This window comes from Oncorhynchus mykiss, chromosome 10 (genome assembly GCF_057628025.1).
Source record: "Oncorhynchus mykiss isolate SJ-2025 chromosome 10, ASM5762802v1, whole genome shotgun sequence".
NCBI classification, from domain to species: domain Eukaryota; kingdom Metazoa; phylum Chordata; class Actinopteri; order Salmoniformes; family Salmonidae; genus Oncorhynchus; species Oncorhynchus mykiss.
Window position 1 is genome coordinate 53065446 of NC_143031.1, and position 24343 is coordinate 53089788.

Consider the following 24343-nt stretch of genomic DNA (forward strand, 5'->3'; position numbering starts at 1 on the left):
AGCTACCTGATTTTACCTGATTTACCTGATTTCATAACACAACTTCCCTTTTTCACAGTTGTCACATATCTTGTTGTGCCCCAGCAATGCTGATTTTGTTGTCTGTTTCATTTTAAAAAAGTATGTGTTTTCTTAGCAAGTTGTTGATATTATGTGTCCTTAAATCAATACAAATCCTAAGTACATCTGTGCTGCCATTTGCCCATGTTTCTTGGAGATACTGTGAATGGCAAAGTTTTGTGATACTCTCAACTAATCCTGTAGTATAAGCACATTCATAACCATTTTATAATTCATCAAATTATTGTCACTCTACTTAAGGTGTCTGTGCACACTCTATAAGGGCATATGACATGGTTATGACGCCCATCATTCCATTCAATGTAATAATGTGACACAGAGGTTGGTAAATAACATAAGACCATGTTATAACACCTGGTATGTAAGACTTATGCAGCATGTAAGACATAAGTTGTCATACAGACTGTGTAATATCAAATCAAATTTTATTTGTCACATGCGCCGAATGCAATAAGTGTTGACTTTCCCGTGAAATGCTTACTTACAAGCCCTTAACCAACAGTGCAGTTCAAGAAGAAGATATTCTCCAAGTAGACTAAAATAATAGCCATTGTCATTAACAGTTGACATTAGAGCATGTGACAATAGGATGAACAGCCATTTTGAACACCCATTATAAACGGTTTAATAACATCCCATGCAGTGACTCATAACTATTTCAAACTACTTATGATAACTTATGACAAATGTTATGTGGTATATAGATGCAATAATGGCTTAATGAATGCATGCATAAGGACACCTACAGTAAAGTGTTACCCAGTTTTAACATTGACTGTCATTCCCAGAAAAAACAACAGGACTTCTTGTCCTGTTACGTAATTCCCAGTGGGTTGAAGGGAATTAGGCCTACATGATGGGAATGTGAACAGACTGGAATACACAGGGTTATCCTACGTGGCTGAGTTGTATCTTGTTCTTACTGTTTTTATGACCCTTATCTAATGTAACAGAATATTCTCTCGCTCTCTCTCTATGTCTCTCTCTCTGCATCTATAACTGATGTCCCGAGGAGGCATTAGTGTATGTGTCACGTGTGTGTGTTTGTGCCTGTGTGTGTGTGCGATCCTGCATGTGTGTGTATGTTCCTGCATATGTGTGTGTGTGTGCATCGGGGGGTTGTCCTCTGTAGTGACAGCTCTGTGCAGGGATTAATAAAAGGCAGTGAGCAAGGGATAGCGGGGTGTCTCATACTGCTGTCACACTCTGATCCAGGTGGATGACAAGCCACAGCACGGGGTCAAGCACACACACACACACACACACACACACAAACACACACACACACACACACACACACGCTTTGGAATGCACACAATACACACACACATGCATACACACACGCTCTGGAGCATACACAGCACAAAACATCATGGCAGCGATGAAATATGCTAGGGTTGAATGGTATCCAGATGATCATACCCAGAAAAATTCTTCTTGAGTACAATTCTAAAAGTATTTGGTTTAAAATGTACTTGAGTATCAAAACTAAATGTAATTACTAAAATATACTTTAAAGTAAGAGTACAAGTATAAATAATTTCAAATTCAAACCAGACAGCAACAATTTCTTATTTATTTAATTTACAGATAGCCAGAGGCACACTCCAACATAATTTACAAACAAAGCATGTGTGTTAGTGAGTCCGCCAGATCAGAGGCAGTAGGGATGACCTTCTGTTGATAAGTGCGTGAATTGGACCATTTTCCGATTTCAAAAGAAAATATATATTTATAAGCAAGAAGCTGGATCTTGACATCTAAGCATTCAAAATTTAACGAGTACTTTGGGTGTCAAGGGAAATGTATGGAGTAAAAGGTACATTATTTTCTTTAGGAATGTAGTGAAGTAAAAGTGGTCAAAAATATAGATAGTAAAGTACACGTACCCCAAAAAACGACTTAAGTAGTACTTTCAAGTATTTTTGCTTAAGTACTTTACACCACTGCCGTTTCTGTACCATCCCAGTGTATTACCGAATGTGCACACAAAGGGTGCTATTTCAAAAGAAAATATATATTTTTAGCAAGAAGCTTGATCTTGACATCTAGCCACTTTACATGCTGACCAGACCGCAAGCACATGTTGATTTTGTCCACCCACACCAGACACGATCAGGCCACACAGGTTGAAATATCAAAACAAACTCTGAACTAACTGTATTAATTTGGGGACAGCTCGAAAAGCATTAAACATTTATGGCAATTTAGCTAGCGAGCTTGCTGTTGCTTAGCTAATTTGTCATGGGGCATAAACATTGGGTGTTCTTTTACCTGAAATGCACAAGGTCCTCTGACAATTAATCCACAGATAAAAGGGTAAACCAAGTTGGTTTCTAGTAATCTCTCCTCCTTCAGGCTTCTTCTTCTTCTTTGGACTTTATATGTGGTTGGCAACCAACTTTAAGGTGCATTGCCACTACCAACTGGACTGGAGTGTGGACCTCTGTTCATCTTTCAATCACCCACGTGGATACAGTTGAAGTCGGAATATTACATACACCTTATTACATACATTTAAACTCTGTTTTTCACAGTTCTTGACATGTAAATCCTAGAAACAATTCCCTGTCTTAGGTCAGTTAGGACCACCACATTATTTTAAGAATGTGAAATTACAGAATAATGATAGAGAGAATTATCTATTTCTGCTTTTATTTCTTTCATCAAATTCCCAGTGGGTCAGAAGTTTACATACACTCAATTAATATTTGGTAGCATTGCCTTTAAATTGTTAAATTGCATAACTTGGGTCAAACGTTTCGGGTAGCCTTCCACAAGCTTCCCACAATAAGTTGGATGAATTTTCTCACTCCTCCTGACAGAGCTGGTGTAACTGAGTCAGGTTTGTAGACCTTGCTCGCACACGCATTTTCAGTTCTGCCCACAAATGTTCTATATGATTGAGGTTGGGGATTTATGATGGCCACTCCAATACCTTGACTCTGTTGTTCTTAAGCCATTTTGCCACAACTTTGGAAGTATGCTTTGGGTCATTGTCCATTTGGAAGACCCATTTGCGACCAAGCTTTAACTTCCTGATGTCTTGAGATGTTGCTTCAATATATCCACATACGTTTCCTTCCTCTATTCTATTCCATCTATTCTGTGAAGTGCACCAGTCCCTCCTGCAGCAAAGCACCCCCACAACATGATGCTGCCACCCCCATGCTTCACAGTTGGGATGGTGTTCTTCGGCTTGCAAGCCTCCCCCTTTTCCTCCAAACATAACTATGCTCATTATGGCCAAACAGTTCTATTTTTGTTTCATCAGACCAGAGCACATTTCTCTAAAGAGTACGATCGTTGTCCCCATGTGCAGTTTCAAACCATCTGGCTTTTTTATGGCGGTTTTGGAGCAGTGGCTTCTGCCTTGCTGAGCGGCCTTTCAGGTTATGTCAATATAGGACTCGTTTTACTGTGGATATAGATACTTTTGTACCGGTTTCCTCCAGCATCTTCACAAGGTCCTTTGCTGTTGTTCTGGGATAAATTTGCACTTTTCACACCAAAGTAAGTTCATCTCCAGGAGACAGAACGCGTCTCCTTCCTGAGCGGTATGACGGCTGCGTGGTCCCATGGTGTTTATACTTGTGTACTATTGTTTGTACAGATGAACGTGGTACCTTCAGGCATTTAGAAATTGATCCCAAAGATGAAGCAGACTTGTAGAGGTCTACAATTTTTTTTCTGAGGTCTTGGCTGATTTCTTTTGATTTTCCCATGATGTCAATTAGGCACTGAGTTTGAAGGTAGGCCTTGAAATACATCCACAGGTACACCTCCAATTGACTCAAATTATGTCAATGAGTCTATCAGGCACAGTCAACTTAGTGTATGTAAACTTCCGACCCTCTGGAATTGTGATACAGTGAATTATAAGTGAAATAATCAACAATTGTAAACAATTGTTGGAAAAAATACTTCTGTCATGCACAATGTAGATCTCCTAACCACCTTGCCAAAACTATAGTTTTTAACAAAACATTTGTGGAGTGGTTGAAAAACAAGTTTTAATAACTCCAACCTAAGTGTATGTAAACTTCCGACTTCAACTGTATATGCTCCTAAAAACCAATGAGAAGATGTGAGAGGCGGGACTTGCAGCGCGTCAAGCCTCACAAATAGAACCAAGTTCTATTTTAGCACCTGGCTACACAGACGCTCGTTTACGCACACGAGCAGTGTGGGTGCAATGATTGAATACATTTATTTTGCCCACACGACGCAGGCGGTGTGGTCAGCATGTTAGCTAGCAAGTTAGCAAACCAAATGCTTAGCTGGAGCCCTGAGCTGGATATAATTTAGAACACATCTTAGATATCTCATAGTTATACTTAACTTATAGTTAGTTATAAGCAGTGGGGTCGAATGCACCCCCGCAGCCTCCGTGAGGCGAGGGAGCCCCCAACCCCCCCAAATTACAAAATATTTGTTCCTTCTTTTTAACATTATTGAAAATCATACTGTCCGTATTTCAAAATACACCAGTACAAGATATAAACAGTATATACACTGATGTGCTGTGACACAGGGGAGGCATCCGCTCACTCACGTCCAAGTAATGGTTGTGTTATTCATGAATCTTGGTGCTGTTGTTTACTCTGGTGTTTACTCTGCTGCCCTAAATGATTGTTTCCTCACCTACTGGCCTGCACCGTGTCTTATTAGTTTGATTTTGAATGAACTATGACTAAAATGACAGTCCCATTCTTATGCGTTGGACTGTAACAGTAGCCACATGCAGTGTTGTTTTGAATGAATTATGACTATGGTTACATCATTGTTATCTGTTGGACTGTTACAGTATGCAGTGTTGTTTTGAAATGAATCACTGTACAGCAGAGCTATTTTCTCCTCTTCTTAAAGGGAAACTTCTGAACTTGTGGAAACCATTTGTATGTCTCTGCATGCAGTATGAAGGAAGTTGGACTTATTTTTTTTTTTTGCCAATGCAAACTAGTGTTAGCGCAAGTACTGGAAGTCTACACTAGTTAGCAATTTCCTTCAAACTGAACACAGAGACATACAAATTGTATCCACGAGTTCATCTGACTCTGGGGAAGTGGACAAAGTATCCCTTTAAGGGCATGTCATTTATTGTTTTGTGTGTGTGGTTGCTAGACCATGAGTGCTCCTTGGTTCAAATGAGGCAGCCATTTGAACAACAACATCAACACTTATCTGTGCATTCTGTCCCCCAGTCTAGGTTTATGAGATCAAAACTGAATGAAATGTAAAAAAAAATAACAAATCCTCTTCCTCTGGGACCAAATGAAAAATAAAAATGAATTTCTGTAATACCAGCATGCTAAAACATGTGCATAATTGCTGTCGCTCGCAGCACCCTGAGACATTTAGGCTTTTTGGTTTCCTGTCAGAGGCAGTAAAGGGATTAGGTTGGATTTGAAAGAGAGAATCCCTCTAATGACAAGACTTTGTTAATTAATTAATTAACTAACGAGGAACATTAACATGCTGTCTAATTTGAAGTCATCCTCGAAGTAATCCTTTGAGGATGATAATTGGGAAACACCTCACAGTCATGCTTTCTATGGCAGCGGACAGCACACACAATTAATCAGGGAAAGCTACTATCAACAATATCAGCTACATATGTCAAAACGGTCCGGCAGACTATCACGGCTCTGTGACTGTGGACTAATAATTAGGCTTTTGAGACTATGTCAGCTCTACACATTCAAACTGACTAATTCCACTTATATACATTCCAAAAGTAATTTTGGTTAAAAAGCTTCCCCAAAATAAATACATCCAAATTGCCCAGAGTGGGTTTATAAATGGCTAATGATTAGCATCAGTTTTGAGTGGTATTAATGTTGTATCTCGTGGTTGCTGCACTGGAGGCTGTTACGTAACAGACCACTGTGATTCAGTTTGATTGACAGATTAGGGGACATCTCTGGAGATAAATACGATGAGGGAGGGAGGGGAAGTGTGGAGATGAAGGGTGTGTGTGTGTGTGTGTGTGTGTGTGTGTGTGTGTGTGTGTGCGCGCGCTGGAGAACCCGCCTGATAACCTCATCAGGGATGGCCTTTATGGCATGATGTGTCAGAGGGAGATGGGCCAATGGGTGATGGTGGCTGGCTTTTCCTGTCAGCTCAGCCTTAGCAGTGACAGCAGAGAGCAGAGAGAGCCAGGCTGTATTCCCCCAGGGGCAGCTGGCGGCCATCGCAGCTCCATGGAGCAGGGCTACACATGAGATTAGTGTAGTCAGACTGTGGCCCCATGGGGCCATCAACCTAGGACAAACATACCTAAGCTGTCAGTCCCCTCACTGTTAACAGCTCTGGGCTGAACTAGCGCTCTAATTAACACCCATATCACTGGATTTCTGGATCTGAAAACCCTGGAGCACACATAGGGCCTAGATATACATTCACAGTCCTGACCTGAACTCATACACATGGACACAGACAAAGGTACACAAATACAAACGAATACACTCCACAGATGTCCATGCATGCACGCACACACACACACACAGTCAGCTGAATAAGACCTGTATATCTGATGGAAGGAGCCCCTCTTCCCCTCCCCAAATCAGCTAGAGGTTAACCCCCCCCACAACACATAGCATGAGGCCAAACCAAAGAGGAATCAGACCACATGGCCTGCTGGCCTTATCCTCTGATGCTCCATGATGCACTCAACTCTGTCTGCTATATAATACTGTAGTGACTCCTCTCTCTCTCTCAGTGCTTAATTTTAGCCGATTGCCTAATACCAATTTTAACTTCCATTTTCTGAGAGGGAGAGAGAGAGAGAGATAGAGAGGGGGGTGGAGGCAAAGAGAGAGGAGAAAGCAGACAGGCTGCCCCACAGAGACAAAGCGAGGGAGACAGAGCGAGAGAGAGAGAAAGAAAGAGAGAGAGTGTGGGAGAGAGAGAGAGTGAGGGAGAGCAAGCGAGAGAGCGATAGAGCCATAATAGAATGTCTACAAAGGCTATGAAGTCAGCGTCACACTAAATGAGCATGTCATCTAATCTACATTAGCAAGACAACTTTGTTTTGGCTGCACAGTACACGTCAGTGCACTTCAAACTGTGGTGCTGTGCGGTCACTAACCTTCATGTGCTGGAGATTATAACAAAACAGTTAGCCCACTCAGTGAAACGGCCCCTGGAGTTTTCTCTCTTCTACTTACTTCTGATGTGTTGCACATCAAAACATCAAACCTTCCCTCATAGGGGTCATCGTGGGTGATGATGGTAGAACCAAACTCATGGATGCTTATAATGCTTTATTCTGTTCTTGAATTAGGTCTACAATTTGAGCAGTGGTCCTCTCTTACTGAAGAGGTTTGGATATATGACTTCCTGTATGTGGAGGAAGTGGCATCATACCTCTTTGGTGATGAAGGAGCTGGAGAGGGTGACGGCGGACCAGAAGAAGATGCCACAGCTTAGGATGATCTTCCTGTTGAAACGGTCGCCCAGGTAACCGAAGATGGGCGCTGCCACCATGAAACTGCAGATGAAAACTGTGGAAGACAAAGAGGCCAAAGGTTAAATCAATGTAGCTTCAGTAGGCTATCACTACCCTTTTCTTTCCTCGCACAAAAGTAAATAAATATCATTGTGTGAGAATGTTGAGTGTCGCAGCACTGATGTGTTATTTTGTAATTATGAAATTGTCATAATTCCAATGACAATGAAGTAGGCAAAAGCACAAACAGATCTGGGACCAGGCTAGTAGTCTCCCTGGCTGGTATTGATAACGAGCCAGGCACTCAGGCATCCTGTGAAGGACTGCCAAAGGTCACCCAACCTACCTCAGACCATGCAGGATCCCATTATACAGTCACGTATTAAAGTGATATTACAGAGGCAATGGAAGTATATTAAAGACTGGGTTATTTTAGCTCTCACTGATAGCATTATAGGAATGATGTTATTATGTGAATTATGCTGTTATATTATCACGTCTTCAGCATTAGCCTATTATTGCCTCTGATCTGATTTGACTTAATATGGATCATCTAAGCTGGCCGGGCAATAAAAACAAAGGTTGTTTTCTCGTTTATAGTCATAGTAATCCTCTCACTGAAATTGAGCATGAACCTCACTAAAGTACAGTAGGTTACAGTACATGAGTGGGTGGCTGAAAGTGGGCTTCACTAATCCTCTCACTGCTGACTTTATAAAAACAAATCCGCAGGGGGCTTATGGCAGTCTCTATCTATGAGAAAGACAACCCTCCCTAAACATTGTTGAATATTTAATGTTATCGGACAGAGGTTTATTTCTCTGCAGATATAAAGGGCAGAGGGATTACACTTGACAGCAGTACAGTCTGACAACAGACCTTCGGAAGACGGGCACTCTCCAAGAGTGTTTTGACACTTCATCAGCATAAAGCTATCCGGGGGGTGGGGGGTTATATAACATTAAAGGGTTGGTCTGCAGCATCATCGAGAAACAGCCTGATAGGGAAGAGCTGAATGCTGACCTCAGAGGGCCACACTGTCTCTTTAACACTACACAGTATATTACTAAGGAAGTATATTCCCTTGGCTAACAAATAATTCAAAATCACAGTGCTATCCAATGTGGCCTAGCCAAAGGATGACCCAAAGGTGACGTAGCCAAAGCAGAAGCAAACACAAAACTAGATGGGGGGTTCCCCACACAGAGAGTATAGCCAACTGGGTTTGTCCTGCTATCATTGCCTGTACTGAACCACTGTACAGAATATATACTGTAGTAGTAGATGGTGCAGTTGAGATATCACAGGGTTCCCTGCCAGATATCGATGCCCTCATCTTGATATTTAATAACTTCCAATTATAGAGGAAGAGAAAACGCTGAGGCAGCTTCATTATGGGATGTTACTGTTGGCACTGTTTCCAAGCCGACCGCTCTGCTCCTGTAACAGAGGAGGCGCTTCTCTCTGGAGCCACACCAAGCCTGTTAGGAAATCAACAGAATCATTTGGTACAGTGAAACAAATTAGGGCTATTTCATAACTACTACTTGTTCGGTTTTATGGAGATTTATCTTTTGTAGGACATACCTGGGACTTTGCTTTTATGATGATTTATAATTCATGTTGAGTATTTGTTTTGTCTGTGGCCAGGCTAAAGAGCTGACATCAATGTACTATTATATCAGGTTCTACCTGAGTCACAACCTATTTATTCTAAATACAATGGGTTGTAGCTAGATAAATATAACACCTGTTGAGGGATGGGAACACACACACAGGCACTCAAAATATTCACTCAAACACACACACACAGAACTGCCACTCACCCATACAGATCAAGCACACCCTGCTAAGGAATGGTTGAACAATTCCTCTGTCAAGCTGATCTATTTGGGGTGATTTTGGTTTGGCACATCTTTCTCCCTCTGACATCATGATGAGTTTAGTAATTAGTTGAATAAACACACAGACTGGGTGGTTAGCATCATTGAGGCATCCTCTGCCAACCATTACCAGATAATGGCGCTTCTGTCATGTCAGCCCCCCCCCCCCCCTCTCTCAATTCAATTTAAGGGCTTTATTGGCATGGGAAACATATGTTTACATTGCCAGAGCAGGTAAAATAGATCATAAACAATAAAAAATGAACTGTAAACATTACACTTACAAAAGTTCCAAAAGAATAAAGAGATTTCAAATGTCATATTACTCTCACACACACACACGCTTGCCCGCACTCACGCAAGCAAGTACGCATGCACGCACTCTCACACACACACACACACACACACACACACACACACACACACACACACACACACACACACACACACACACACACACACCTAACGGCAGGGTGTCATACACAGAGATAAGAGGGGGGAGAGGCCCACAATCCGCCTCCACCAGCAGCTGTACATGGGTTTAAATACACAATTTCTCAGGGGTGATGGTGCTCAACAGAGAACTGTCACAACAACATGAATTCAAAGGAGCAAGAAGCCTATCTGCTAACTAAGCAACTAAGAAGGAGACCACACATGGACAATTCTCTCCTCTCTCTCCCTGTTTCCTGTGAAATTGTGATTTATTTCTAAATTAACTGTGTTTGTTTTTACAGTGGCACCATTATCATCTCTCCTCTATTCAACGCACCTGGGAGTGGAGGCTTTGTACTGTATGTGCGTGTTTGTGTTTGCGTGTGTCTGCGCGTTCGTGCATGAGGGCTTATTCAGCGTTAGCCAATTAACCCCTAATTCACCCCAGTGTGTGTTTGAATTCAGGGCTAAGTTCTCTGTTAGCGCTAGTGATAATGATTAAACTCCCTGGGCAGTAGCACAGAGTTTACCTTCAGTTTAAACAAAAAGGAAAAGACTAAGGGGAAAATACCCAAGATATAGTACAAGGCGGTGCGTGCCAATGAGGTCTATGAAACATTCAAGCCAGTATATTTCCATAATTAACTAAGGATGCACTAACTAAAGGTGCACTGACACACACATTAGCGCTTAGATTGACTAGAATATTTATTTTACCTTTATTTAACTAGGCAAGTCAGTTAAGAACAAATTCATATTTTCAATGACGGCCTAGGAACAGTGAGTTAACTGTCTGTTCAGGGGCAGCTCGGGGGTTTGAACTTGCAACTTGGTTACTAGTCCAACGCTCTAACCACTAGGCTACCCTGCCACCCCATATATTCCCCATGAGTATGAATGAGGCATCAGCCTGAAAAGGCTAGTTAGCAGAAAAGGTTATATAGATTCCAGTGGAATGCAGTTGGGTAGGTGTTCTAGTCAGCTAGTGTATGTCTATGGTACAGAGCAGGTGCAGTTATAACGTCTATGGTGACTAGTGAATACTGCCTCTGGCTATTTCCCCAGGCCCGGTTAGATTCCTTAAGATGTTGATTGTCACAAAACCATAAACAGATGAATTATGACTGTGTTGTTTTTGTTAGAGATTGTCTTTGGTGGGTGACCAGGGGGACAGAAAGGCGCGATTGGTTGTTTAGCCAAAATAGCCACACCTTTCCTTTCCATAGAATCAGAAAAACCCACAGAATAAAATACTGTGGAACACTATTACATTGTATCTATATGGCCCACCCTTCCAACCACTGAATCAGGGCTGGTGAGTTCTGAGTTCCGCTAGCTGATCTAGGTTTTGTTCTCTATGTCTGTGGTTCCGTTTCTGGATATCTACAATGACACACTACTCAATTCGAATAGGAGACAGACGGAAAAGGCTTAATTTGGGGCAAAATTGGGTTCAAGACAATTCCCTTGTGCCCAATAAAAGGAAGCTGATAAATATATTGGATTTATGATTTTTTTTGTATCCTCCTCCCAAAAAGCCTTATTATAGACTGTTGTTATCCATCTTCCTATAAAGACTGAACTGAAGGCACACGTGTACATTACCTTCAGAAAGTATTCATACCCCTTGACTTATTCACATGTTATTGTGTTACAGCCTGCATTCTTTTTTTCTCCCCCATCTACACACATTCCCCATAATGACAAACTGAAAACGTGATAAAAAAAAAAAAATTGTTTGCAATTTTATTGAAAATCAAATACAGAAATATCTCATTTACGTACGTATTCACACCCTTGAGTCAATAGAAGCAGCTTTGGCAGCGATTACAGCTGTGAGTCTTTCTGGGTAAGTCAATGAGAGCTTTTTATACTTGGATTGTACAACATTTGCCCATTACTCTTTTCAAAATTCTTCAAACTCTGTCAAATTGGCCTCTGTCAAATTTTAGGTCTTGCCATAGATTTTAAGTCAAAACTGTCACTCGATGACTCATTGGGCTATTTCTATGCTTCCCGATTCTAAGTTTTGTTTTTGCGTCTTTTACTTTCGGTTTTGTACACCAGCTTCAAACAGCTGAAAATACAATATTTTTAGTTATGGAAAATATATTTCAGAGTGGTTTAGATGGTACAATGATTCTCTACACTATACTTGCTTGTTTTGTCACAAACTGAAATTAGGCAAACTATTTGAATTTTACCAGGAAATGGCGGAGCGTTTTCTGCATAGTGCATTGTCAAAGGGATATTCAATGTCAAATCAAATCAAATGTATTTATAAAGCCCTTCTTACATCAGCTGATATCTCAAAGTGATGTACAGAAATATCTGCTTTTTTTTTTACCCATCTACCAATAGGTGCCCTTCCTCGCGAGGAATTGGAAAACCTCCTTGGTCTTTTTTTATTGAATCTATGTGCACATTGATTAATTTATTGATCAAATACTATACAAAGATAAATAACTTACATTTTTCTAAACTAATCCAATCTATAAAATGGTTACTAAGATGGTTGTTTAGGTAGTCTTGTTTGTCAAGTCCTTCACCATAGAAGTCATTCTTAATGCAGGTTGTGGGTGATAAAATATTACATTTGTTGGATACCGTACCTCTGTCTGGATTCCGATAGGAATTACTAATCACTTCACAAACCAGATTATTGTGACTTGCAGATCTGATGTGATCCATGAGACAAGATTTTCAGACCACATTGTTGAGGATAACTAGGTCATAACTACCGGCCTTATGAAATGTACTGTATAATAAATGGCCATAAAGGGTTTCCTTTTAATTTAAACACATTCACTTAGGTAGCCACTTGGTGAAGGCTTCAGGACTAGAAATTATTGAATGCAACAACCATGACTCTGTCACTAACAAACACAGTTAGGCATGAAGGGAGCTCAGCTGAGGTATTAAGCTTCCATAGAATCCTTTCTCTACCACTCACATTCCAAGGCTGAGCACCATTGTCTAGATGTATCTTTGTGAACGTCTCTCTCTCCACTTGAAGTTTATGGACTGACGCAGCATGGGGCAAAACCATAGACATTGCATTATTGTATCTGAACCATTATGGTGTCTGTGAGAGCATGGGCAGAACCATTGAGGCCAACTCAATTTTGAACAAGCTTTTGGGCACGAAAGTCTATTTTTGTTTATGCATTTTGTTTATACTTCGCAATGAAGGGAAGGAAATGTATTTGATGAGATCATTTATAGGACAATCGGTTAGCTCTGACCAGTAACATCTCTGACTGACTTTCCCTCTAAATAAGGTCAAGCCAGAGAGAGTTATAAGAGCCAGTCAACCCATATCTCCAGTGGAGTATAACATAGAGTATATACTATGGGCTGACCTCTAACGAGTGGTGTTATACACACCTGCATGCACATACACATTGTGAGATGATGAATGCTTGAAAGGAACAATGGTGATTGACACACATCTGTGTTTTTTTTCCTTAAAAAGGGAAGCCACATTGAATGTCTTTATTGTAATGCCAAGTATTTTATGGGGAAAGGCTATAACCTTAAGAACTTACAGAACAATCTGGTCCCACCCTATCTACTCTGACAAACACAGATCTCCATTTTTAAAGTAATTTAGTTGGTCATTATTGTGTGCCTTTTGTCCATTAAACTAATTACCAGTCATGTCTGTGGGATTCTGTTTTAATCACAATAGATTATGTGACGAAAGTCTCATTACTTTTTAACATGAGTACATATTCTCTCTGGGGATGACCCATAGACTAATGACAAGGACATAGTTTCTGGATGAAACATCATCTGCTATCTTTCATAATGAATACTGCTTCACAGAGTCAAGAGTCAACTTAACCTCACAGAGAGGCCTTTTAATCAAGGAGATTGATGTCGACTGCTCGTCTCTCAGTGGAGATCTAGGCCTTTGAGGCCATGCGAGGAAGGAGGAGCATTCTGACTTGTAGCCTATCTCACGTACGGCTTCTGTTCTGTAGACTGGATGGATTAATCTTACTCAACTCTCATTCGTTCTCATTCAGACAACCTTGCGTGTGGAGTTGGTGTGTGTGGAGTGTGCAGTGCCTCGGGCATTCATAAAAACAGTCTTATAGTCTCTCCTGAACTCGCTTATTCTCTGTGTAGTTTGGTGAGGATTGCAACAGATGAAAGATAGGTCCATATTCCCATACTGGGTCCATATCCCCATATTGGGTAGACCTGTATGGCTACTGATGTTTTCATTTCAAACACCTATTCACATGCCAAACCTAGACTGAAGATTCCTCAAATTCCTCATCGAATTCTCTTCGTGCCTGTCAGGTGAGCACCAGGCCAGACCAGTTTGTCTCTCAAGGTGCAAATTACCATCAATTACCGGGATTAGCTGCATTTTGGAACATTAGGACATTCCTTGGACGACAGGAGAACAAAGGCTGGGTGACAACCGGACAAAATAATAGCCTCTATTTTAGTGTCTGTTCTTGACTCACAGTAACCTGTGAAGTGAGTCCAGCAGACTCTAGCTAGTTTCGTTGTGATGTTCAGCTCAAGGCTGTTGAAACACACATGTAACACACGTAATAATACATTTACCATAGGCTACATAGTTACCTCACTCAGACAAGGCTTAAGATGAAGCCTATGAGGGGACTGCCCTCCTCTCAGTGACGAGACATACTGTAGAACATGCGAGTGTTGGATGGATGTGAGGGGTGGCATCCCGCCACAGAGACTCCCTCTGACTAAGCATGCCGGACTGCTTTTGGCTGACCGTCATGGTGCCTGAGCTGCTAGCTAGCTAACCCATGGAGAGAGATGGAGATACAGTACAGTATAGAATACGCCTCCACTTTAAGATCTCATTGTGTCCGTGATACAGGGGGAGATATACAGTGCAGTATTCAGACGCTTTCCCCTTTTCGATACGTTACAGCCTTATTCTGAAATTGATCAAATTAAATGTTTTGCTCATCAAATCTACACACAATACCCCATAAAAACAAAGCAAAAATGGGTTTTTAGACATTTTTGCACATTTATTAAATATAAAAACAGAGATACCATATTTACACAAGTATACCTTTTGCTGTAAGACTACAAATGGAGCTCCGGTGCATCCTGTTTCCATTGATCATCCTTTGAAATGTTTCTACAACTTGACTGGAGTCCATCTGTGGTAAATTAAATTGATTGGACATGATTTGGAAAGGCACACTCGTCTATTTAAGGTCCCACAGTTGACAATGCATGTCAGAGCAAAAACCAAGCCATGTGTTGGAAGGAATTGTCCGTACAGCTTGAAGACACGATTGTGTCGAGGCACAAATCTGGGGAAGGGTACGCAAACATTTCTGCAGCATTGAAGATCCCCAAGAACACAGTGGCCTCCATCATTCTTAAATTAAAGAAGTTTGGAACCACCAAGACTCGTCCTAGAGCTGGCCGCGCAGCCAAACTGAGCAATCGGGGGAGAAGGGCCTTGGTCTGGGAGGTGACCAAGAACCCGATGGTTACTCTGACAGAGCTCCAGAGTTCATCTGTGGAGATGGGAGAACCTTCCAAAAGGACAACCATCTCTGCATCACTCCACCAAATAGGCCTTTATGGTAGAGTGTCCAGACGGAAGCCACTCTTCAGTAAAAGGCACATGACAGCCCGCTTGGAGTTAGCCAAAAGGCACGTAAAGGACTCACAGACCATAGGAAACAAGACTCTCTGGTCTGATGAAACCAAGATTGAACTCCTTGGCCTGAATGCCAAGTGTCACTTGTGGTGGCAGCATCATGCTGTGGGGATGTTTTTCAGTGGCAGGGACTGGGAGACTATTCAGGATCAATGGAAAGATAAACGGAGTAAAGTACAGAGAGATCCTTGATGAAAACCTGCTCCAGAGAGCTCAGGTCCTCAGACTGGGGCGAAGGTTCACCTTCCAACAGGACAATGACCCTAAGCACACAGCCAAGACAACACAGTAGAGACTTGGGACAAGTCTCTGAATGTCCTTGAGTGGCCCAGCCTGAGCCTGGACTGAACATCTCTGAAGAGGCCTGAAAATAGCTGTGTAGCGTCGCTCCACATCCAACCTGACGGAGCTTGAGAGGATCTGCAGAGAAGAATGGGAGAAACTCCCCAAATACAGGTGTGCAATACTTTTAGCGTCATACCGAAGAAGACTCGAGGCTGTAATCGCTGCCAAAGGTGCTTCAACTAAGTAAACGGTCTGAATACTTATGTAAATATAATATTTATGTTTTATTTTTTATAAATATAAATAAACTGTTTTTGCTTTGTCATTATGGGGTATTCAGTGTATATGGATGAGGAAAAAAACTATTTAATTCATTATATTTTCTGAATACACTGTATTACAGTACTTCTACAGAGCACACAATATGTCTGGATATCAATTACATAGAGGTGGTGAAAACAGGGGAGGACAGAGAATGTGGTCCCTCATGTGTCACTGACAAACACTACTCATTCAAGGGTACATAGACATTTAATTGAGTTCTACTGAGTGGGCAAATGGAGGGATTTTCAATATAAAGCACATGATGTATGTCCCAAAGCAAGTTACTCCTCACTAGCAGGCAATGGGCATAGTTCAGTTAAAGAACAATATCTACTGTAATATAGAGAGTGAAGATAGATATACAGTACCAGTCAAAAGTTTGACACACCTACTCATTCAAGAGTTTTTCTTTATATTGACTATTTTCTACATTGTAGAATGATAGTGAAGACATCAACACTATTAAATAACACATATGGAATCATGTAAGTAACCAAAAAGGTGTTAAACAAATCAACATTTATTTTATATTTTAGATTCTTCAAAGTACCCACCCTTTGCCTTGACAACAGCTTTGCACACTTTCACTTATCCAGCTTTACCTTGAATGCTTTTCCAAAAGTATTGAAGGAGTTCCCACATACACTGTATGCTGAGCACTTGTTGGCTGCTTTTCCTTCACTCTGCGGTCCAACTCATCCCAAACCATCGGGTTGAGCTTGGGTGATTGTGGAGGTCAGGTTATCTGACCTCCACAATCACTCTCATCACTCTCCTTCTTGGTCAAATAGCCCTTAGACAGGCTGGAGGTTTGTTTTGGGTCATTGTCTTGTGGAAAAACAAATGATAGTCCCACTAAGCGCAAATCAGATGGGATGGCGTATCACTGCAGAAGGCTGTGGTAGCCACACTGGTTAAGTGTGCCTTAAATTCTAAATAAATCACAGACAGTGTCACCAGCAAAGCACCCCGCACACCATCACACCTCCTCCTCCATGTTTCACCGTGGGAACCACACATGCAGAGATCATCCGTTCACGTACTCTGCGTCTCACAAAGAAATGGTGGTTTGAACCAAAAATCTCAAATTTGGACTCATCAGACCAAAGGACAGATTTCAACCGGTCTAATGTCCATTGTTCGTGTTTCTTGGCCCAAGCAAGTCTCTTCTTCGTATTGGTGTCCTTTAGTAGTGGTTTCTTTGCAGCAATTCAACCATGAAGGCCTGATTCACGCAGTGTTCTCTGAACAATTGATGTTGAGATGTGTCTGTTACTTAAACTCTGTGAAGCATTTATTTGGGATGCAATCTGATGGGCAGTTAACTCTAATGAACTCGTCTGCAGCAGAGATAACTCTGGGTCTTCCTTTCCTGTGGCAGTCCTCATGAGAGACAGTTTCTTCTTAGCGCTTTATGGTTTTTGCGTCTGCACTTGAAGAAAAAAAGTTCTTGAAATATTCTGTACTGACTGACCTTAATGTCTTAAAGACTGTCATTTCTCTTTGCTTATTTGAGCTGTTCTTGCCATAATATGGACTTTGTCTTTTACCAAATAGGGCTATCTTCTGTATACTATTCCTACCTTGTCACAACACAACTGATTGACTCAAACGCATTAAGAAGGAAATAAATTCCACAAATTAACTTTAACCAAGGCACATCTGTTAATTGTTAATTGAAATACATTACAGGTACCTCATGAAGCTGGTTGAGAGAATGCCAAGTGTGAAAGCTGTCATCAAGGCAAAGGGAAGAATCTCAAATGTAAAACATATTTTGATTTGTTTAACACCTTTTTGGTTACTACATGATTCCATATGTGTTATTTCATAGTTTTGATGTCTTCACTATTTTTCTACTATGTAGAAAATAGTGAAAATAAAGAAAAACCCTGAAATTAGCAGGTGTGTCCAAATGTTTGACTGGTACTGTATACTGTACACACCTCCACAGAGCAGAGCTCCTAGTCTTTAGAAAAGCTCCTGTCCTCTGACTCATCAACACATGGCACCCCCGGACATCACTTAGAATGTACAGAGATATTCCCCCCTCCCTAGGGACAATAGGAACACCCGGATGGGCATCCTGCATATAGTGCCAGTTCTTTGATAAGGGGAAAAAAAGAATCCCCTCTGCTTCGCTAGGCAATGAGTCAACCAATGATTCAAATACGCTTTTCTATCTATTCCTATGAATAAAACATGTTGTATGGGGTATGTCTGTGTGTGATTGATATTCACTCAGTCTGTATGGATGATACGTTTCCCTATGAAACAGCTTCCTACCCAACAGACCAGAGAACAGAGCACCTGCAAGGGACTGCTTTGTGTGCATCCCCAATGGCACCATATTTCCTATACAGTGCACTACTTCTGATTGGGGCCCATAGGGCTCTGGTCAAAAGTAGTGCACTACAGTATATAGGAAATAGGGTGCCATTGGGAGCGCACCCGATAGTGCACTATATAAGGACTAGGATGCCAGTTGGGGCGCAGTCATGAATACGGCTTTGGGATGAGGGATACCAAACGCGCAGCTGAGTGTGTTTGATCTTTTTCCGTAAATCTTTATCGACAGCAACTCGTTCGCATACACCCGTGTATGTATTTTAATTGAGATAACAATGTTTTTTTATTATTTGTTATTATTCCCAAGTACTGTCCCTGTCTTGTGGCCCATGTGTTAGGGGGTGAAATGGTTGGAGGGGTTGGTGTAAAGCTGTTGAAAGGACGTAGAACATATTGGGATCTTACCCCCTGCTAACACACACACACACCAACGCGCAGATGGACAGACAGACAGACACACAAATAGACAAACACGCAGACACACAGACAGACACGCAGACAGACACACACACAGCTCGTCTGCTCTCTCTGTCCTTTCTGTCACTGCCAAGGTTATCTGGCCAGTGAAAGGGCTGCATGAGGTTCGGAGAGCCAACTAGCTATGATTCATTCTGATACATATGGAAATCCGATTTCTGGTTTTCAACCCTCACTGTGATTTTCTTCGGCCAGTCCAGTGTTATATAATTAAGTTGACATTTGTGCAGAGGAATTGGCCTGATATAGTTTTGGTTGTTTGTTATTATATTTTTTATCTAATGGAATAATACATTTATTTCAGATACTTGATCTAATGACATCTCGATAGACTGTTCGGTGAGTAAGCTGCTGAGATGTCTGTCAGTTGCACTTAAGATGTTGTTCATTTTCCGTTCTTCCATCAAACATATTTTATGTTTTATGTTTTATTTAGTACCTAGCACTAGGAGTGTCAATCGAAAACTCTCGTTATGTCTCATAACTCCAGAATGTGATTTGTTTGATATGACATGCTTAGATGATCTGGATAGAGTGCAAAGTCAGTCTGTTTACAGAGAGAAACACAGTTGTACGTTTTCCCTCACTCAATCTCACTAGAATTAATAGCACTGAAGAAGCACAGTGGCTAAACAAACAAACAAACAAACAAACAAACAAACAAACGCTGTGCTACTGTTCTGTATCATGCTGTGACTTTCTGAGAGGAACTGTGTCTACCTGAAGACATTAAACTCTGATGACCACACAATGTTGGCGAAACACTTCGGCTCAAAATAAAAACCTTGAGATGTTATTGCAGTTGTCTTGTCAAGGTTTCGACAGGTTAAGACCTCAAAGTCATCACGTGGACTCACCTTCTCGCTAATATGGGACTGTAAGTCTATCTCATGGCAGACATTTTGTCACACACACCTTAAGACAATCGAAATAAAACAATATTCTCCCAATAGGCCCATTGACAGCCACACCTACAAGAAGTTACAGGTTTAAACGCAGGGTGAGATCACAGAAACAGACACCAAATAGCAATGTAATGTGGAGGAAGGAAACTCAACCCAACAACATGCCTGACACTAAAGTATCAGCTGTAGAAACAGAGAATATGTAAGGCAACTGTGTAAACTGTGAATGTCAGTCCAGCTACACTCTAAAAAAGGTGCTATCTAGAACCTTAAAGGGTTCTTCAGCTGTCCCCATTCGAGAACCCTTTGAAGAACCCTTTTTTGGTTGCAGATAGAACCCTTTTTTTCTAAGAGTGTCGGCCACCAAAAGAAAGATAATACCACCACCTCTCTCATGCAGGAGCATTTGTTCCTAATGCTTTGACATTTCATCAACCTAAGAAGAGACACTTAAGAGTTTCTTAAGAACAGAGAAAGACCAAAGACATTATGAAAGAAGCCAGAAGCATGAATCAGTGCTAACTGAAGCTCTCAAACTTTGTGACATATGACGTGACAATGCAGTGTTTTCAGTTATCTCTGGGCAAGCTTAAGCTCTCACTATGTCACACTAAAAAACAGCCCATAGATTGTGAATGGATTCGAGTTTCTGGTTGGTATTGGGTCTGTGGGAAATACATACAGTATATCGAGGAGCGGAAAGAAAGAATAACCCACAAAGCAAACAGATTAGCAGAGCAAAGAACTCGTGATCAGGAGGAAGTTTAGCGCTGTGTTAAGCTTGTGAATGGAGGAAGGAAGAAGAATACATAGAAGCATCCAGTGTCTTTTGTATAGTACCATTCATTCAACATACATGTAAGAAAGAGGCAGAATCCAACTGCTATCTAAGCCTCACCTGGCTCTCCCTTCAGAAACCAATGGGCTCCCCATTCAGACTGATTATATGCATTTAATCGACTTCTCCACTACTTCAAAAGTATTCAGAGTTTCCACTGAGAATCTTTAAAGTAGTATCTCTCGTCTTGACAGACTTTCTAGCCAGGTAGGTAGCGCGAGACTTTTGCTACGTCTGAAATGGCACCTCATTCCATCCATAGTGCACTGCTTTTAACCAGCCTTTGATTATGTCTCGTGAGATGACTCAAACAGAGACAAACCTTTTCCTAGTGAGGTCTCAATGGATGTGCTGCTGCCACAATGGTGCCAGAATCCCAATCAGATCATATCGCGGAAGGAAGAGGATGGAAGACACAGTGGCTTGTATAACACTGTGGAAACTGGAACGGCTCCAAGGTGTCAATCTGAAAGACCATCCGGGTATAATCAATTATCTATTGTTCTCTCCAGGTAAGAGAGTGGTGAGCTCAACATCTGGAAATGGCTGTATGAATCATGGTGCATTGTGGCTTTGGGTGGAGGGTGGTGGCCCCTAATACCAGAATTAGTCTACATTATTCCAATGTTGAGTGCTAATTGCCATGATGGGGAAGCCAACATACACAACAGCTTGGCAGAGGGAGAGAGGGATTTCCTGGATTTTTTTGTGTAGCACACATAGACGACCACATGAGAGGATATCTGTGTGTCTGTCTTTGTGTGTACATTTTTTTGTGTGGGATAACAAATACACTAAAACTAAAACAATATGCTTACCAAGACAATACAATGATAATTCTGTTATTTTGCACTTTTGGAAAGGGGGATTTTCTCTGCCTCTCAGAAAGCCAATTTTACTGATTGCTACGAGACTCTCCCATTGGCTCACAAAGACAAAAGGTGAGAGCCCAGGGGAAAACATCTAAAATTAGCTCATAGAGGGAAGTAGCAAAATGGGTCATGTAGGTTTTTACCAAACATCTGTGTTTGTGAGTGTGTAATTATAAAACATACAAAGAGAGAGAGTGAGAAGAGGAGGAGCAGGGTAAGAGGATTAGCAATGGTAAATGAAGGCTTTTCCCCCTCAGGACCAGAGTAAAGACACAAAGCAGACTGAGACAACACACCAGGGTCATGTTCAGAAGGCACGAAACAGAAGAAAAGTCTGAAAACGGTGTGAAACGGGGAGGTATTGTCTTAACTTGGACATTTTGTTTTCAAAACATTTTGTTACAGTTTTCCCGAATGAACATGACCCGGGCCTATACTAGGGATCTAATAGAGTTTGGGTGAGAGGTCTACTCCACAGTCACATTCAATAATGTTTCCGTATCTAGCATTACTCATCTCATATGTATAAACTGCACTCCACACTATTCTACGGTATCTTAGTCACTTTTAAATTGTGTTTACATATTACATCACCCACTTCATTTGTATATACTGTATTGTAGTCTATTCTGCACCACTGACTGTTAAACAGCCATCTCCAGCACATCAGAGGCTGCTGCCTATAGACACAGATTAGGAATCACTGGCCACTTTAAGGAAATGAAACACGAGCCACTTTAATAATGTATCTTGCATTACTCATCTCATATGTATAAACTGTACTCTATTCTATTCTACGGTATCTTAGTCACTTTAATTGTGGGCAAATATTGCATCACCCATATCATATGTATATACTGTATTCTATACTATACCACTGTATCTTAGTCCAATGCCGCTCTGACATATATGTATATACAGTCTTAATCCATTCCTTACATAGATTTAGGTGTATTTTGTGTATATGTTGTGAAACTGTTAGATATTGCTTGTTAGATATTGCTGCACTGTCGGAGCTAGAAGCACAAGCATTTCACTACACCAGCAATAACATCTGCTAAACACGTGTTATGTGACCAACACATTTGATTTAATTTCATTTTGATGTTTGACCCTGCTCCACACCCCTCTTCTTTCTCTTTCTATTGTTAAGGACCATTTATTTCTGTTTTCTGTCACAACAGAATAGGTCCATCGCCAGTCATCATTCATCACAACACTGAACCTAAAGGTGCTCAGGGATGTTCTATGTCCTGTGGCTCGACACAATGGGAAATTACAAGTTATTCTGTTGTGACCGAAAACAGAGTCTTTGGTCCTTAAAGTATCCGTAGCAATAAACGAAGAGGGTGATGTGGTTACCCTCCTCTGGCTAGTTGAGCTCATGATGCTCTAGTCAAATAGCCTCAGGGATATTTGAAATACAAAGCAATACACAGGCTGAGAGAGAATAATACTACGGCTAGAAGAGAATACATATTCACAAGACTTGGGATAAGATATCCTGATAGCTAGGCAAAAGGCTGATTGTGATATCTTATCCCTGTTCACCATACAGTAGTTCTGAAAAATAATGTATGGTAGTCTGTTGAGTTGATGTGGGCTAGTAGGTGTACTGTAATACTGTAAGTCAATGACATCTGACAGCTACTGAGGAGTTACTTAGAGTGTACAAAACATTAAGAACACCTGCTCTTTCTATGACCAGGTGAATCCAGGTGAAAGCTATGATCCCTTATTGATGACACTTGTTAAAATCCATTTCAATCAGTGTAGATGGTACAATTGAGGCATGGATTGTGTACAGCATGTGCACCATTTAGAGGGTGAATGGGCAAGAGAGCAAATGTAAGTGCCTTTGAACGGGTTATGGTAGTAGGCGCCAGGCACACCGGTTTGTGTCAAGAACTGCAACGCTGCCTTGTTTTTTTTTACACTCAACAGTTTCCTGTGTGTATCAAGAATGATTCACCACCCAAAGGACATCCAGCCAATATGACAACTGTGGGAAGCATTCGAGTCAACATGGTACAGCATCCCTGTGGGCTGCTTTCGGCACCTTGTAGAGTCCATGCCCTAACTCAATATTAGGAAGGTGTTCCAAATGTTTGGTATACTCAGTATATAGTCTCTCCTCTCCTCTCCTCTCCTCTCCTCTCCTCTCCTCTCCTCTCCTCTCCTCTCCTCTCCTCTCCTCTCCTCTCCTAACCACAGTGACCTGTGCACTCTCTCTAACCCCCTGTATTGTGACAGTGGTGACAGAAGTGCACCTGTGTCACTACAAACAGTAGTGTGTCGTGTTGTTGTCTGTCTCTCAGGTGTAGAGTTGTGGTAGCCTACTGTAGGTGTGCCAGCCAGGTTAACACACTTAGACATGCTGTGGTTGTTGTTGTCGTCCCCTTTTCTCCTTTAATGATGAATGTTCCTGACTGGCTGCGTGAGGAGGGTGTGACACTGTGGTGACATAGCAGAGCTATGATCTGGAAACTGGTCTGTATAGGCCACCTCACCTTACTGCATTGTACCTCATACATTCCTTCATTCTCCCTCAATCTTTAATTCTTACTCCCTCCCTCCCCAGTATTCCCCTTCCAAACCGATACTAAACTACACACTCATACTTTCGGGTGAAGCTCCAAACATCCCCTACATTCCTCACATTTTTATGTTCACCGTCCAAAACATTCCAGAAATCAAACAGCTCAGACTCCTTCCTTCTTCAGAAGTGTTGGGTTACTCTTACACTCCGCGGCCTGAGAGCAAGAGAGCT

The 24343-nt window shown here is 41.4% G+C and overlaps 1 protein-coding gene across 3 annotated transcripts in view; it reads right to left on the minus strand.

The window, feature by feature from the left end:
* spns2 (SPNS lysolipid transporter 2, sphingosine-1-phosphate) overlaps positions 1-24343 on the minus strand; it is a 138996-nt gene that overhangs the window by 58862 nt on the left and 55791 nt on the right. For all 3 annotated transcript variants that reach the window (XM_036933359.2, XM_021619017.3, XM_090187101.1), the window contains exon 3: positions 7450-7586. In XM_036933359.2, the coding sequence (XP_036789254.1) occupies positions 7450-7586 (137 nt within the window). The remainder of the gene's footprint in view (positions 1-7449; positions 7587-24343) is intronic.